Source organism: Salmo salar, chromosome 18 (assembly GCF_965601325.2).
Source record: "Salmo salar chromosome 18, fSalSal1, whole genome shotgun sequence".
Taxonomy (NCBI): Eukaryota; Metazoa; Chordata; class Actinopteri; order Salmoniformes; family Salmonidae; genus Salmo; species Salmo salar.
The window spans coordinates 67,919,780-67,937,878 of record NC_138308.1 but is presented as its reverse complement, the minus strand read 5'-3'; the positions used below and the strand labels follow the sequence as shown (position 1 = coordinate 67,937,878).

The window sequence follows — 18,099 nt, the reverse complement described above, 5'->3', positions numbered from 1 at the left end:
ACACACAACTCTTGTAAATGTACTGTCCTAACATACTCTAAATTTATGCTTTCGCCGTAAAACCTTTTTGAAATCGTAAAACGTGGTTAGATTAAGGAGATGTTTATCTTTCAAAGGGTGTAAAATAGTTGTATGTTTGAAAAATTTGAATTTTGACATTTATTTGGATTCAAATTTGCCGCTCATGAAATGCACCTGCTGTTGATGGAGTGCACCACGGGTGGCACGCTAGCGTCCCACCTAGCCCATAGAGGTTAAGTGTTCCCTTTATTTTTTTGAGCAGTATATAATGTTAATTCTCACTACTACGCGAACGATACACAGCTGTACATTTCGATGAAACATGGTGTAGCCCCAAAATTGCCCTCCCTGGAAGACATAAGGAAGTGGATGGCGGCAAATATTTTACTTTTAAACTCGGACAAAACAGAGATGCTAGTTCTTGGTCCCAAGAAACAAAGATCTGTTGGATCTGACAATTCATCTTGATGGTTGTACAGGACCTCGCTGTTACTCTGGACCCTGATCTCTCTTTTGACAAACATATCAAGACTGTTTCAAGGACAGCTTTTTTTCATCTACGTAACATAGCAAAAATCAGGAACTTTTTGTACAAAAATGCAGAAAAATGTATCCATGCTTTTGTCACTTCTAGATTAGACTACCGCAATGCTCTACTTTCTGGCTACCCGGATAAAGCACTAAATACATTTCAGTTGGTGCTAAATACGGCTGTTAGAATCTTGGCCAGAACCAAAAAAATTTGATCATATTACTCCAGTGCTAGCCTCTCTACACTGGCTTCCTGCTAAGGCTAGGACTGATTTCAAGGTTTTACTGCTAACCTACAAAGCATTACATGGTCTTACGCCTACCCATCTTTCCGATTTGGTCCTGCAGTACATACCTACACGTACACTACGGTCACAAGACGCAGGCCTCCTTATTGTCCCTAGAATTTCTTAGCCAACAGCTCGTGGCAGGGCTTTCTCCTATAGAGATCCATTTTTAAGGAATGGTCTGCCTATCCATGTGAGAGACGCAGACTCAGTCTCGATCTTTACGTTTTTATTGAAGACTCATCTCTTCAGTAGGTCCTATGATTGAGTGTAGTCTGGTCCAGGGATGTGAAGGTGAACAGAAAGGCACTGGAGCGACAAACCGCCCTTGCTGTCTCTGCCTGGCCAGTTCCCCTCTCTCCACTGCAATTCTCTGCCTCTAACCCTATTACGGGGGCTGAGTCACTAGAAGGGGTGCGTCAATTGAGTGGGTTGAGTCACTGACGTGATCTTCCTGTCCGGGTTGGCGCCCCCCCTCAGGTTCATGCCGTGGGGGAGATCTTCGTGGGCTATACTCAACCTTGTCTCAGGGTAGTAAGTTGGTGGTTGAAGATATCCCTCTAGTGGTGTTGGGGCTGTGCTTTGGCAAAGTGGGTGGGATTATATCCCGCCTGTTTGGCCCCTCTCGGAGGACCTGAGCCCTAGGACCATGCCTCAGGACTACCTGGCCTAATGGCTGTTCCCAGTCCACCTGGTCGTACTGCTGCTCCAGTTTCAACTGTTCTGCCTGCGGCTATGGAACCCTGACATGTTCACCAGACGTGCTACCTTGTCCTGTACCTGCTGTTTTCGACACTCTACCACACCTGCTGTCTCTAACTCTGAATGATCGGCTATGAAAAGCCAACTGGCATTTACTCCTGAGGTGCTGACCTGTTGCACCCTCTACAACCACTGTGATTATTATTATTATTTGACACTGCTGGTCATCTGTGAACGTTTGAACATCTTGGCCATGTACTGTTATAATCTCCACCCGGCACAACCAGTAGAGGCCGCCACCCCTCAGAGCCTGGTTTCTCTCTAGGTTCCTGCCTTTCTTGGGAGTTTTTCCTAGCCACCGTGCTTCTACATCTGCATTGCTTGCTGTTTGGGGTTTTAGGCTGGGTTTCTGTATAGCACTTTGACATAGGCTGATGTAAAAAGGGCTTTATAAATACATTTGATGGATCTCTGTCGGCGCCAGGTGTGTATGAGTAGTGCGTGACCCTAGGGTGGCAACACAAACATTAAGTAATTTTAAATGGGTCTTTCTCCATTCTGATTGTTTTATACTGTTAAATAATTTTGGGTTGGGCAAACAATCTAGGCCTTATTTTTAAATGTTACAATTGTGATTTGACTTGCGATTTAGAGTAAAACACTTGGGTGAACTGTTGGAATTATGGAAATATAATGATTATTCAAATTCTATAGTTAGAATATAATAGTGGCCACTTTGAATACAGTGTTGTTTGACATGACAACAAATGAAAATGCCAGGTAGGAGTTATTGTGACAGGGTAGGAACCAGTGTTTCCTAGGGGACCCCTATAATAATCGTCGCCAAACACATTGGCTCCAGGTCATCTACAAGACCCTGCTAGGTAAAGTCCCCCCTTATCTCCGCTCACTGGTCACCATAGCAGCACCCACCTGTAGCACGCGCTCCAGCAGGTATATCTCTCTGGTCACCCCTAAAGCCAACTCCTCCTTTGGTCGTCTCTCCTTCCAGTTCTCTGCTGCCAATGACTGGAACGAACTACAAAAATCTCTGAAACTGGAAACACTTATCTCCCTCACTAGCTTTAAGCACCAGCTGTCAGAGCAGCTCACAGATCACTGCACCTGTACATAGCCCATCTATAATTTAGCCCAAACTACTACCTCTTCCCCTACTGTATTTATTTATTTTATTTATTTAGCTCCTTTGCACCATATTATTTATATTTTATCTCTGAACTTTCTTCAAACTACAAATCTACCATTCCAGTGTTTTTCTTGCTATACTTTATTTACTTTGCCACCATGGCATTTTTTTGCCTTTACCTCCCTTATCTCACATCATTTGCTCACATTGTATATAGTCTTATTTTATTTATTTTTTTCTTCTACTGCATCATTGATTGTATGTTGTTTTACTCCATGTGTAACTCTGTGTTTTTGCATGTTGTCGAACTGCTTTGCTTTATCTTGGCCAGGTCGCAATTGTAAATGAGAACTTGTTCTCAACTTGCCTACCTGGTTAAATAAAGGTGAAATAAAATAAAATAAAAAATAATCTTTGGCTACATGTAATGTTCTCTTAGCTACTTCACGTAGCTAACATTTTTGCCTAGCGCATTCCTCTTCGATTTAGAAGATACTGTTGCACAAACATGCTGATTTAGGTATACGCCACCACGGGTATTATCACGCTATATAGCTAATAACTTTTGCTCTGACTCAGTACATTCATTAGCTAACTAGTGATTAGCATTAAAGGCTAGCAAGATTTAGGCCAAACTTGCAAAGAAAATACAAACTAGCTGTTTGCAGATGTAAGGAACAAACTAATAGTGTAATTATAGACCACTAGAGGATTTATGCTAAGAAGCCAAGTGAAAACAACATTGTTGCATGCGCTACATTGACCATGCAGACTGCACGCAAGTGTCTCTTGGTCGAGGAACAACAAATGTGCTCCTTGAGTGATTGACAGGGGGTGGGGCTAGGTCTGTATTATATATATATATAAATATGTGTGAGAGAGTGAGTGAGAGTGAGAGAGAGAGAGAGAGAGGAGTAGCGAAGTAAACTATAAAAATGGAGGTTACACATGGCGTATTACATTTAACAAACCGAACATTTAAATACCGGTCTAGAAGGTAAAGTAAAAACCCAAACCAGTCAGCACAAACGGGACCTACTCCATATTAATGCCCATTATTTTGGAATGAGATGTTTGACGAGCAGGTGTCCACATACTTTTGTAGTGTATATGTACTGGATAACGACACAATCATTTGGGGCTCATCACGCTCATTTAGCATCCAGACATAGGCCTATTTCTATGCTTTATAATGCTTTGAATGACACTTCCGGTTTTGCCGAGAAATAATGTATTACCCGGGAGAAGGGATTTAATCTCGGGATGGAACATTTGTAAGGTACGAGGAAAATATTCAACCCTAATCGAAACAGGAATAGTGTCTTTCAAATTTGTTATAGGCTGTTAAAGACCTGTAAATGTGGCTCATTTGGCCAATAATCCTTGTTAATTGATGGCGCTGGCAGCGTGGGCGGACACCCTAATGGGTTACGCACCCAATGCATATGGATGACCAGTAAATTTGTCCAATTAAAATGTCCAATTAAAATCACAGAAACCCTGGTGTGTATATGCACTTTTTGTGTGTCTCTGTGTCAAAAGATGGTATCACAGGATTAGGTGTGAGAAGGTGTGTGGGTTTGATGGTTTTACTAGAGGAAACTATAATTTCCCCTCTAAGCTCTCAAAATACACAAAGCCAAAACATACACACTCAGACCTGCCAACCCTCTCCAACTTCTTAGAGTACCAGACGCACGTGGCAAATTGGAGATTCAACTCGTGCATAGCACGCACGCTTGTGCGCACGCTGTTTGTGAGTCTGTTCACAATTACAGAATTGTATCAAATCAAGGTCTATAAAAAGGTTGGAATACTTTATTGACAGCGTTCCATTTAGGAATGGAACTTCTGAGGTGCGTGTACTATGCTGTTTTTGGGGTTCGGGGTTACTGCTGCTCTTTGTGTTTCCCGCAGTCTCCTCACTCATCATCTGACATAGCTTTACTAACTGACTGCAAATAACAATGATTTGCAAAATTACCTGCTAATTTTCTTATTGCATTACTTTTTTTCATGAGCACATGCGCTTAGACAAACATGAGTCACACCTGGTTCAGTTCAGTCCTCTAAAAAGGTATTTACAAAACATAAAATATTCATAGTGATAAGTACAGAACATATAAAATAAATATATGTTTTGTGGAATTAGCGCAGCTTGTATGTTTATTCCATTTCATGTACAGTGTAGAATGGAGACAATTATCTATAACGTTTTTTCTTAGCACATGCCCCCAAGTTTAGTCTCTATAGTAAAGGAACGCTTGTCACCTAACAAACAGGGCCAATCACGAGGGCCAGCTCACAAGTATTGGTTTGACACGGTTCCTAATCAACACTAAAACAAAAACAAATAGAGCTTAAGTAGGCTACCGCAAAGGGAATCTGAACGCTGTTCGCTAGAAGAGTCCGGTGTTTCAGTCTATGTAAAAGGTGCCTATTGTATTTCTTTGCAGCATATACATTTCAGATTTTCGATATTGATAAAAATCTCAAATCTAGTGCAAAGACATTTTAGAAGCATTGCCTCTATAGCTAATACCGGACACTTTATTCATTCTTCATCGCACAGTTTTCTAAACTCCAGACTCCATTTAATGCCAAGATGTTTATTTTTGATTATGTATTTCTAATGCTTTGTGTAACGTGGATCATAATTACTGTTACAGTCTATCAAGTTGCATGATCCTCGTAATGTTACGTGGAAAATACAACTAATGGGACGCAGAATTAAATGTATATCACACTTGAACAAATGCAACCAGTTATTTTTCGTATTTGCATTTCATTTCTTTCAATAGCAAATGTGAGTGAACTGCTGGCACTTTAGAGCCCACTGAATGTCCATCTTATGTTCGTTAACGTTAGCTTGAAACAATTGGTGTTTACCTTTCCACAACACTTGGACAAATCCATTTTCGACTCCCATGTGCTTAGTACAGCTGACAGTCGGGAAACTCAGCATCACAACAAACGGGAGGAAGGGCAGACACCGGGTAGCTAAATCGAATAATGATGTATTAATCTCCATGTCTGTTAACACAAACTCCGTACGTCTGTGTGTTCCTGCAGCTCGAGAGTCGGGATGTTAGATTTACTTTATTTATTTAAATATTGTAAAAAATATTGTTAAAATTAAAAAAATAAAAAAAATAAAAAAAATCAGGCCCTATTTATTTCTGCGTACTTTTAACTCGAATCTCGTACATGGACAGAGAATTGCGTAGTTGGTACACAAAATGCGTGCATGTTGGCAGGTCTGCACACTTTGTTCATACATGCCCTGGTGAGTGTTTGTGGACAGATGGACCGCACACACGAGCAACTACACGCACTCAAACATAACTGGTGACTGTTTGATTACCGAGATTGTGCAAGGGTACCAATAAGGTTACTGGGGATATAGGCTAGCGCAGGGAGCTAAAATGTGAGACACCCCTGGCCTAGACTATACTGTACACAGGGCAGGCAAGTTGACGGTACCCAACTCTGCATGTGTGGAGAGGTGTGAGTGGGCTTTTTGAAGTTTGCACAGTAAGCTTGAGCAATGTTTTGCAATAATGTGGTATAGCTGTACAGAAAATATGGGGCATGTGTTTACTGTAAGCACTGAATCCTATGTACATCTGCCATGTGAATCTCAAATTTCTTATAAAAACGGTGCACTATGTCAATGGGGGATTTGCGTTGAAAATTGGTTTACACACACTGACCCAAAAAGACTGTCAAGATCACATAGTGATAACCTTCACTGTGTAGACAGATTTAATCTTACCTGTTGAAGAAGCTAGCCAGCGTCCCCAGCTTCTTGGGCTTGCCCTCATCCTCTGCCCCCGGACCCATGTGTCTCTGCCACGGACTCCGCAGACCCCCGCCGATATCACCGCCTGGAGACAACGACAGCGCCACGTCTGAGAAGTGGGCGCTGCCGCCATCGTCAGTCTCCATGGTGACGATGGCGCTGGAGTCGGAGGTGACCATGAAGTCCAGGATGTCCTCGTTGGATGCCGACAGCGTGGCAGAGAGCTCCGTGCTCAGACTCGACACGCTGCACACCGAGATGTCGTCGCTGCGGTTCAGGGCTCTGCCTCCCACGCCACTCATCCCCATCGCGATGACTCCCACACCAGCGCTGGACCTGGGGGCGGGGCTGAAGAGGCGCACCAAGTCATAGCCGCTGCGGGGGAAGGTGGAGGACTTGCGGAGGCCAGCGCTGTCTCCAGACTGGTCCAGAGAGAGGGTAGCGGGTACCTGGTCGTGGTGGTTCGACCCCAGGGTAAGGCCACTCTCTCCTGGGTGTGGGTGGGCGTGGATGTGCTCGGGGTGGTTGATCTCCAGGGTGGGGATGCCAGAGTCCTGGGAGGCCAGGCTGTTGCAGTCCTGGTCGTCAGGGCCCCGCTGGGGGCTGCCGTAGTGAAGGGCGGAGGCCTTATAACTGGGCAGGGAGTGCTGGGTGAGAGGGGGCTTGTTGTGCTCATGGTGGTTGTGGAGGTCTAGGCTTGGTTGTGCTGTGGAAACGGGTTCTATGCTGACCATGACATTCTTCATTATGGTTCCTCCAGCCACACCTGGAACGAACAAGGAATTAATTGAAACAGAGCTGTTATAGGGACGAGAGTCTCCTACTAGTGATAATGTCATATAGTAGAGTGATGGTTGTCTGGATGGCCTCTAAATGGCCAGGCACAAATGTTTTCACATATAGACATTTAAATTCCATTCATATTGTCCTTCGGCGTGACGTTTTTCGAACAACATTAGCATACATTTTAATTCATTGGACCAACTTTGGTTTGACAGGTCAGCAGAGCAAGAAAGTCATGCTCCGGAACCTAACTACTGAGGAAAAGTAGGACTAGGACAGAGATTAGGTTCTCTGCTTACAAATCACTCTGACCCAGAACCCACCTCCCCATTGGCCAGGCCATCAAATAACAGTAACAATGGAGCAGAAACATACAGGGAAGTGAAAGAGGATCCGGCCAGTAACCAGGCTGAAACTGAAACCCAAAACGCAGGCTGAAATCTGAACGGACCTCCTGTACTGTGTTTCTGCCTGGACCGCACCAAATAAGCAAAGAACGTACATCGGAGTCTAGGCTACAAGGGGTCTTACTGTTGAGGTCCAGGAGAGAAGACCCCTGGGAGAGAGGTGTCAGACACTCACCCCATTTTATAATTCAGGGGAATCTGAATTAGAAGATGAGGGAAATAACATTAATTGGGAGAAATTGCTTTGAAAGTGCTTTAAAAATGGTATTGGATTGACAAGCTTCTAAAAACCTATTTTCTACCACAGTAAAACTAAAAATGTACAGTGTAAAGCGGCAGAGTACCGTCAGTGTCATTGTGTGGATCTGAAGGAAACTGTGATAAAAGATCTCAGTTTAAGTTTAAACGTCTCCTGAACAGAACTGTAAGAGACACTATGCTGCCGCCGGGTGGGGGGGGTGATAGATATACTGCCCCTGGCACAATACTTGTCACCAAGTGCTACAAGAAAAAGGGAAAAACATAATATGATAAAATAAAGATTATCTGGCAAAAACAATAGGCTGGTGGCTGTACATATGATTGAGAACTAAATACATTTCCTTAACAATAGCAGTTTCCCACTGACTAAACTGACCTAAAGCCCCAGTCAGCTTTAACCTGATCAAGAGGTTGTCATGTGAGTCTGTTGGACTTGGCCCCAAGACAGGATGGAAACAAGGAGTGGGGAGAGATGGAAGAAACCAGAGCGAGAGAGAGACAGACAGGTTGTCACTGTGCTACTGAAGCACATGCTTCTTTTAATATCTAAACCCCACACCTGGCAGAAAGAAAATTAATCAATGTTGTCATGGCAACGGATGTTATCATTTATCATGATAATGGTTTGTCTCCCAGCCTGGAATTCACTGAGTCGACAAGTGGTAAATCATTTTTATAGGAATTAAAACAACATGTCAAGCGTAATCTGTATTTGATAAGAAGCTGAAATGACACTGCATTTTGTCTTCATTTCCTCACAGTAGTATGTATTTTAGTTAAGATGTCACGCGTTTGGCAATTTCTACTCCTGGTCGGTATGTGAATGATTGCCATAGTTCCTAAAAGTAGTACAAGCCTAGTCTGTTTCCTGTGTTTGGTTTAGCGTCGCAGGAAGGCATGGACACATTTCACATTGCATGGAGAAGAACACGATCAATGACTAAGATACACAAACAACAATGCTTAAGATAAAAGACAAGCTACACTTCCTCTCTGTGATATATTAAGCACCTCTACTAGAGAGAAAGAGAGAACAAAATGGTGTAAAAACAAAACGTAGCAATGTAAAAGGGATTCCGTATATGCATAATAGAGACAATGCGACTGAACTGAAGATGACAATGCGACTGAACTGAAGATGACAATGCGACTGAACTGAAGATGACAATGCTGGACACAGACTGAAGACTGAGTGGAGCTGAATGAGTCTAGGCCTGTTCACTTTGACAAGTGTGAATCCTGCATCATACCACTCAACACACATACCTAGTGCAAAATTGCATTGTTCTCATTATTGCTGGAGATGTAATGAATAGAGACTAGAAACTCATGTTGCGTTACAGTGGTGTGTATTCATGGATGCCAGGGGATATCCCCAAGTATTTGACCAATAAGATAATATATACAGTACCAGTCAAAAGATTGAATGAGTAGGTGTTTACAAGGGTTTTTTCTTTATTTGTATCATTTTCTACATTGTAGAATAGTGAAGACATCAAAGCTATGAAATAACACATACAGAATCATGTAGTGTCCAAAAGTGTTTAACAAATCAAAATATATTTTACATTTGAGATTCTTCAAAGTAGCCACCCTTTGCCTTGATGACAGCTTTACACACTTGGCATTCTCTCAACCAGCTTCACCTGGAAAGCTTTTCCAACAGTCTGAAGGAGTTCCCACATTCGCTGAGCACTTGTTGGCTGCTTTTTCTTCACTCTACGGTGCAACTCATCCCAAACGGGTTGAGGTCGGGTGATTGTGGAGGCCAGGTCATCTGATGCAGCAACCCATCACTCTCCCTCTCAGTCAAATAGCCCTTACACAACCTGGAGGTGTGTTGGGTCATTGTCCTGTTGAAAAACAAATGATAGTCCCACTAAGCCCAAACCAGAAGGGATGGCGTATCACTGCAGAAAGCTGTGGTATTATTTAATTCTAAATAAATAATTGACAGTGTCACCAGCAAAGCACCCCCACACCATCACACCTCCATGCTTCACGGTGGGAACCACACATGCGGAGATCATCCGTTCACCTACTCGGCGTCTCACAAAGACACAGCAATTCGACTATGAAGGCCTGATTCACGCAGTCTCCTCTGAACAGTAGATGAGATGTGTCTGTTACTTGAACTCTGGGAAGCATTTATTTGGGCTGAAATTTCTGAGGCTGGTAACTCTAATGAACGTATCCTCTGCAGCAGAGGTAACTCTGGGTCTTCCTTTCCTGTGACGGTCCTCATGAGAGCCAGATTCATCATAGCGCTTAATGGTTTTTGCGACTGCACTTGAAACTTTCAAAGTTCTTGAAATGTTCCGTAGTGACTGACCTTCATGTCTTAAAGTAAAGATGGACTGTTTCTTTTTGCTTATTTGAGCTGTTCTTGTCATAATTTGGACTTGGTCTTTTACCAAATAGGGCCATCTTCTGTATACTACTCCTACCTTTCCACAGCACAACTGATTGGCTCAAAAGCATTTAGAAGGAAATAAATTCCACTAATTCACTTTTAACAAGGCACACCTGTGTTAAACGAAATGCATTCCAGGTGACTTCCTCAAAGCTGGTTGAGAGAATGCCAAGAGTGTGCAAAGTTGTCTTCAAGGCAAAGTGTGTCTACTTTTTGGGGTTTCTACATGATTCCATGTGTTATTTCATAGTTCTGATGTCTTCACTATTATTCTACAATGTAGAAAATAGTTCAAATAAAAACAAAATCCTGGAATGAGTAGGTGTGTCCATACTGTTGACTGGTATTGTATATATAAAATAATGTATCTTTCGTCTCTTTGTGTCTTTATATTTTTCAGTAAATTCGCCAGTGGCTGAATCTCAAAGGATAAATAATCAGAGTGAGGGAAACAGCACCCCTCTGTCTCAATATGTGTAGCCTATGTATCTTATGCTGTCTGGACTGAAATAGTATGACATGTTGCTGCCATAGCATTTGATTGATAGATGTCAGCAAGCATTTGGCCTCCCTTGATAAAACAATTATAAAGAAATTGCCAATCAGCATTTAACTGAGCTCAAATCAAATCAAATTTTTAAAGGAAAGGAATGTAAAGGAATGAATAAGAATATGTACATAAAAATATATGAATGAGCGATTGCCGAACGGCATAGGCAAGATGCAGTAGATGGTATAGAGTACAGTATATACATATGAGATGAGTAATGTAGGGTATGTAAACATTATGAAGTGGCATTGTTTAAAGTGGCTAGTGATACATTTTTTCATTATTGAAGTGGCTGGAGTTGAGTCAGTATGTTGGCAGCAGCCACTCAATGTTAGTGATGGCTGTTTAACAGTCTGATGGCCTTGAGATTGAAAAACAGATTCTCGTCTCTCGGTCCCTGCTTTGATGCACCTGTACTGACCTCACCTTCTGGATGAAAGCGTGGTGAACAGGCAGTGGTGTGGTGGTTGTAGTCCTTGATGATCTTTTTGGCCTTCCTGTGACATTGGGTGGTGTAGGTGTCCTGGAGGGCAGGTAGTTTGCCCCCGGTGATGCGTTGTACAGACCTCACCACCCTCTGGAGAGCCCTGCGGTTGTGGGCGGAGCAGTTGCCATACCAGGCGGTGATACAGCCCGACAGGATGCTCTCGATTGTGCATCTGTAAAAGTTTGTGAGTGTTTTGGTGACGAATTTCTTCAGCCTCCTGAGGTTGAAGAGGCGCTGCTGCGCCTTCTTCACCACGCTGTCTGTGTGGTTGGACCATTTCAGTTTGTCCGTGATGTGTACGCCGAGGAACTTAACTTTCTACCCTCTCCACTACTGTCTCTTCGATGTGGATAGGGGGGTGCTCCCTCTGCTGTTTCCTGAAGTCCACGATCATCTCCTTTGTTTTGTTGACATTAAGTGTGAGGTTATTTTCCTGACACCACACTCCGAGGGCCCTCACCTGCTCCCTGTAGGCCGTCTTGTTGTTGTTGGTAATCAAGCCTACCACTGTAGTGTCGTCTGCAAACTTGATGATTGAGTTGGAGGCGTGCATGGCCACGCAGTCGTGGGTGAACAGGGAGTACAGGAGAGGGCTGAGAACGTACCCTTGTGGGGCCCCAGTGTTGAGGATCAGCAGGGTGGAGATGTTGTTACCTACCCTCACCACCTGGGGGCGGCCCGTCAGGAAGTCCAGGATCCAGTTGCACAGGGCGGGGTGGGGTCGAGACCCAGGGTCCCACAACTGTGGGTTGTTATGGTTAAGCAAAACGCAACCCAAGGGTGGGTAGTTTGGATTTGGCTTCACACCAATCAAATCACATTTTAAGCAAAATGTAATTTTTGTTTCTGGTCTGCTTGTGTTGATGTCCTGCAGTCGTTAGCATGCTAAAAACAGGCCTTTCCTATGCCATGAATGGAGATGGGGTTGGCTTGTGGTTTTGACTTAATTCTCTGTACAGGCCAATGGTTATGACACCAATTCTGATCTAACCATTAATGAATGTTGTGCCACTGGCCTGAGACGATTGAAGTTAAATACGTAGCCTAGCCCTTTTAGGCTCACGTTAACTAGCTAGCTAACTTAGCTGGTTCATTGTTGCCCATGCGATGAAGTTAGGCTACCGAGCTAAAATGCTTGCTAGCCAATGACAACAAAAACTAAAAACGTACTGTATGACAGAGCCATAGACAGTTTGCCAACACGAAAGAGGATGGCATTAGCATTCAACAAGTAGGGCGAGTCAAAAAATGTAAAAAATAAATAAATAATATTCACCTCTGTGCATGCATGCGCACATACACACAGAAATCAGTACCATGTACAGCCAGCCACATGATATTTAGCAACATTGATTGGACTAAATTGTTTTCGGTATCTTTAAGTTAGTTTAATACACTGAAAACAAAGTGAGCCTTGTTGATTTGATTATGTTTAAAAATGTTAAGTTGAAATGGTGCTGAAATAGTGGAGGCAGTGCAGTACTCCTGTTGTCTTTTGTGCTGACTTGTGATAACTCTGTGGTTCTAAATCAATAGTTGTTAATAAACTGTTGAAAACACTAACTTGCTTGACCATGTTGCAGGTCATATAACTGTTTGTTACATGCAATATTTTCTTTGTGGAGTTCACCGGACAGATGTTGGTCTCCAGTTGTGATGAAACAAACATATGTGTAGTTGAATTTATTCCGCCATTGTGTGACTGTTTTTTTTGTTGTCACGGCCTTATTGTATATCACGCTGGCATATGAACGAATGGGTTATAGAGCCAACAACGCAATTATCATAACATAGGTTGTAATATGGATTCTTTACTGGCTTGGCTTCCTCAGTGATTTTACCCACCCACCGCTACTGTTGAGTTAGACTGTCACTAGAGGAAAACACAATTTATTAAGTTAAATACGTCACCATTGAGTGTCAAGGAGTGGCAATCACTATGAATTTCTTATAATTTGCAACTGCACTTTCATTGCCAGTGCAGCATTGTGCCATAAGCAATAATGTCATTATGAATAAATAGGCTACTGATTTGCATATCATCCACCTGTTGCTCCAGCTCACTACTAGCCCAAATCAAATGCCAAAAACGACAGTCTACCTACCACTTCCTATCCGGTTTTTGGTCCCCTCCGTGGAATGTGCCATGTTGATGCTACAGGTGGACTGTCGACGGGGCAGGTTGCTGTCGGCTCCTCGATCGGTCCATGATGATACGTTGCTGCAACTTACTTCACCTCACCTCCGCTCTAAGCATAGCTTGGTGTTTGTTTACAGAGGAAAGTGTCTGTTAAGTACGCTTTTAGGACTCATTGACACACACACACACGTGTCCTTCAGCAGTGATGGGTAAAAGTACGAGCCGTATGAATGTGTCATTTTGGTGGCTTAAAAGTGCCACAAATGCCAATCATGTCAACTTGGCAAACGACTCGCTCACGCGATTGCCAACGTCTCAAATGATACGCTACGTCAGTTCTACACGCTTCCCTTTTCCTTTATTCAAGCCGATAGTGTTGCTCAAATGTTACAACAGAGCATTAAAGAACTACACCATCTGGATTGGTTAAAATTCCATGAAAAGACACTAGGTAAGTTTATCCAGTCTTCGTAATAACATACCTGTCTCGGTGCTTCCGCAGCCATTTTAAAATAAACTTACCGAATTGAGCGCAATGTAATCGAGCCAAGAAAACGACAGCGTCGATGAATTCACCTGTCAGCCGCCAAGGCGTGAATAATCGTCTCAGTCTCCATCACTAACAGGACAAGTTTCAATGTGGTCAACTTGTCCAGGAACCTTATGGTAAATTGAGTCCTTGTTAGATGTTATACTAGGACGCCAGATGACAATGAAAACAGATGGTGTTCTATGCATTTATAATGTGACACTTAGCCGATATTCTGTAATGGACGTAATGCAATGTGGGGTTTTCCATTATTTTCACTCAATCTCCACATATGCAGAATTTAAAGTCATAATCACTTTCCTATGACCAAATAATGTAAAAAGTGTATATTTCAGTCCAGCAATTCAAGAGCAAATAAAAGTAGTTTCAATATATTTGACCATATACAGGTGACAAGGCTGTACTATTTATTAGGACTATTGTATCTGTATGTAGCAGATCATATCTGCCCTCTGGTTCCAATGTGTAGCCAGGAAGGAGACTCATTTCTGCAGAATTCTGCCTCCTTGAGAAAGTGTGTCTTTACACTGATATCAAATTCTCTAGATTGATATTCTCTACAACTATTATGCCCATTAATTATAACACTGAACTCATGGCAATGCATCCTTAAGTACAGTGAACATGGTGCAAATAAGACATGAACAGAACCTGAGGTGATTTGGTTTATACCTTTATTAGATGTTAAAAAAACTCCACAATGAAAAAAATAATTTACTCGGGGTGTACATGAAATTAGAACAATACAATCACTTGACACAGTTGGGAGAAGGATGGGGGAGTAAGGTATGGGATGAGCTGGGATGGGAGGGTGTCATCTAGTGGAAATGAAGAGACAAGGAAAACTGGTTTTCAGTGCTGGATATGCTATGTTCTTCAGACCATAGTACAATCAAAACTCAATTTGTTAAACCTTTTCAATGTAGTTTCTAATGCATACTCTCACTTGATGCATTTTCTCGACAAACTTTTTTCTCAATATATAAACGAAACCTTACCATGGAAGAACATAAAAAGGAAAATACATGGGAGTTTGAAAGAAATGCATCTATTTAAGTGCTTTGTGACTCGGTCTCATATCCACACTCTCACAATTTTTCTATTTTTATTATCACTTCTTTACCCTCACCTGTACTTATTTTATATCATTAAAACCTGTTTAAACCTCAACTTAGAGATGACGTGTGATGTTGGCATGCTGCTCTTATTTGAAAGACACTCCATAACGGTTGGGTCTTTATTTTTTCAGCTCTCCCTCACTCAAAAATAACTTTTCATGCTAAATGAACAGTGAATTTCCTCCACATACGCTTAAATGTTTAAGTTTACATGCGCCAAGATATTGCATATGTCCGAGGGCCATGAAAAGGTCATCCTCACATTACTTATGCAATCTCAAATTGCTCGGCCAGCTTCAAAAGTTAGCTCTAAAACTAAGTGCTGTACAATTAACTCTGTACAAATCTTGGGATTAATAAACACCTGCCAATTTTTTGCTCAAATAAAGTTTCAGTAATAAATTAATGCTTGAATGAAAGTACTGATGCACTGCCACATACTTGTTTTCCACCTACTTTAAAAACAAATGTTTAATATTTAAGTATTCCTGAGTGACTGACAACTGTCTAAATAAAATAAAGAATTGAAAGCAGCCTGACATTTTCTGAGCAGTCTTTCATTCACGTTTCAATCGGTTTAACACAAGTGAAGAACAAACATCAAATTATGGGGCAGACACTGAGGCCCTGGCAAATTGACAGTTTGCTATTGACTTTGCCAAACCAACTCAAGATACCACTGTCCATTAAGAGGTCTATGAATAGTAAAAACCTAGGATCAATGACAGTGCTCACAATGGAGACACTGCCTTGTGACAGTGCATTTAAACCCGTTTGTGCCCATGTTGTTGGCAGACATATTTTGGACTGCGCAACGAATGCATCACAAGAGTACATGGAGGCATGGTAACAAACATTTGTTGCCTGTGCTTCAATTCCTAAGTCTTCTGAGGGCGAAAACATTCACCCAGTTCTTGCCCCCCCAAAAACAGTATATGGACTCATATTTTGAAAGGGAAGGAGGGAAACAAAAACCTGAAATAACCCCCTGCGGGGATATAAAGATATGCACAACGCACAATGCATTTAGTCTAAAGATGTGAGTTAACGCAGGATTTAATAGTCAATGTACAGGCCACAAAAACAATCGATCCAACATCTTAGGGCCTCGAATTAAACTTAGTTTGTGCACTTGCACTTAGAGGGTTTGGGGCACAAATATGTTTTGCATTTCTCTTGGTAAAGATCTTGCACAATGTCATTTTGAACCAATGTCTGTATGTGTTCAATGCAGACACACGTACGCACACATAAAAAGTGAGACATTTCTGGATAAAGGCTACTGTATACCAAAAATGAAAGTAAAACACACCTCTAAATAAAAATGAAATATTTTTGTACTTCGGTGGAATTATGTTATTTTTGGTTGATCACCTTTTCCTCTCTTTTATATTACACTTTTCAGTTAAGTAGTGTCAGCATACATTTTTTTTTTATTGCCTTTAATATCCTGCTTCTGCTGTAGACATTACAGTCCAATGAGCATAGTGATACTATATTCTTGTACTAGTCTGAATTTGTTGCGACCTGATAACAATATTTAAATCAAATACCTGTAACTATTTACTTCAATTGTTATTACAGGCAAGTTAACATAAAAACTTACTAGTTCTTAAAATAAAAACCAAGCCCACATAAAGTGAGAACCATCAGCAGTCAATTATTTTGCTCTTCTTTTTTTCCTCTCCAAAATATCCTTCCACTCTGCCTCAACAAACAAAACTACAGGATCTACAGATCACGGCCACAATATCGAAATTGCAACAGTAATTCATAGCACCAATTGTTTGTACTATGGAGTTGATTTTGATTGCACCAAATCGGTGCCTCTGTAGAGATGACTGTAATTGAATATTTTTGCAAAGGGCCATAACTCCCCAAATTGAACTCAAACGTGCTTTTTTTTTTTCCATTCTTTTTTGTTGTTGCATTGAACATCAGTTTTGAAATATTTTTCTTGTTTCAATTCCAATAATTTTTGTTGTTGTTGAAGTTTTGTACTTTTTTTGCCTCACAAACCATACTACCTACATCTACTACTAAGGTTCTGAAAAACTGACAACCACCCTTCTAAATCGTACTAATTTAGAGCAACTTCGCACACTTCGGGGGGGGGGGGGGGAAAATCTTTGATACAGATTATTCAGAGGAAAGATGCACACATTCTTTCTCTTTCCACATTCAGAAAGGCACCCATGCTACCAAAATAAGCTTCTAAGTTATTGCACAACTCAAAAATCGCCACATTCTTCCTTCACTTTCTGAATGATGGGGTGGAGAAAGAAAGAGGATGCAATCGCGGTGCTTTCATACTACGTTATGAAGAGCGACATCACAGTCAGTTCATGGAAATTGTAGCAGTTACACTAGAAAAGAAGGAGTGAGACTAGTAGGACAGGCACAACCATTTGGACACTACAACTACCAGTATCCTAGTTTAAAAGCAAAAAGAAAGCTGGAAAAACCGATGGAAGGAAAAACAAGATAGTCCCTTATATCTAACTGTGACTAATGAAGAGTATTAATGTCTGGAAGAATCAACTAAAGCAAATCTATGTATGCATGTATTCAGATATTGCATCACAAAGACATGTAGAACATTTTTTGAGTTTTTCATATTTTCACTCTTTTGTTGTGGTTGTTGATTACATACGATTCAAGTTAGTAACTGAAAATCAGCAGGGTTGGGATGTGGGGTGGGGGGGGTTCCTCTGTCCAGAAGCCTTTGGTTTCCCGGTCCTGAGGTCTCCCCTATATCTGCTAGTAGAGGTTCAGTCAAACGAGAAGAGGTTATATCCTCTCGACAATAGGCTTACACTCCACAGAGATAGAGTTATCAGATGTTGCTGCTCCCTGCAGGAATAAAGACATTGGGTGAGAAAGATGGCCTCTAGAACAGT

The 18,099-nt window shown here is 41.7% G+C and overlaps 2 protein-coding genes across 4 annotated transcripts in view; both read right to left on the bottom strand.

The window, feature by feature from the left end:
* LOC106577489 (TBC1 domain family member 14) overlaps positions 1-14,063 on the bottom strand; it is an 86,886-nt gene extending 72,823 nt beyond the window's left edge. The window contains exons 1-2 of the mRNA XM_014155520.3: positions 13,497-14,063; positions 6,464-7,256 (exon numbers count right to left, since the gene is read on the bottom strand). Coding sequence (XP_014010995.1) covers positions 6,464-7,256; positions 13,497-13,539 — 836 coding nt within the window. The 5' untranslated portion in view covers positions 13,540-14,063. The remainder of the gene's footprint in view (positions 1-6,463; positions 7,257-13,496) is intronic.
* Positions 14,064-14,738: 675 nt separating this feature from the next.
* The window catches only part of LOC106577488 (uncharacterized protein KIAA0232), a 100,427-nt gene continuing 97,066 nt past the window's right edge, over positions 14,739-18,099 (bottom strand). For all 3 annotated transcript variants that reach the window (XM_014155517.3, XM_014155515.3, XM_014155516.3), the window contains exon 8: positions 14,739-18,052. In XM_014155517.3, the coding sequence (XP_014010992.1) occupies positions 18,036-18,052 (17 nt within the window). In that variant the 3' untranslated portion in view covers positions 14,739-18,035. The remainder of the gene's footprint in view (positions 18,053-18,099) is intronic.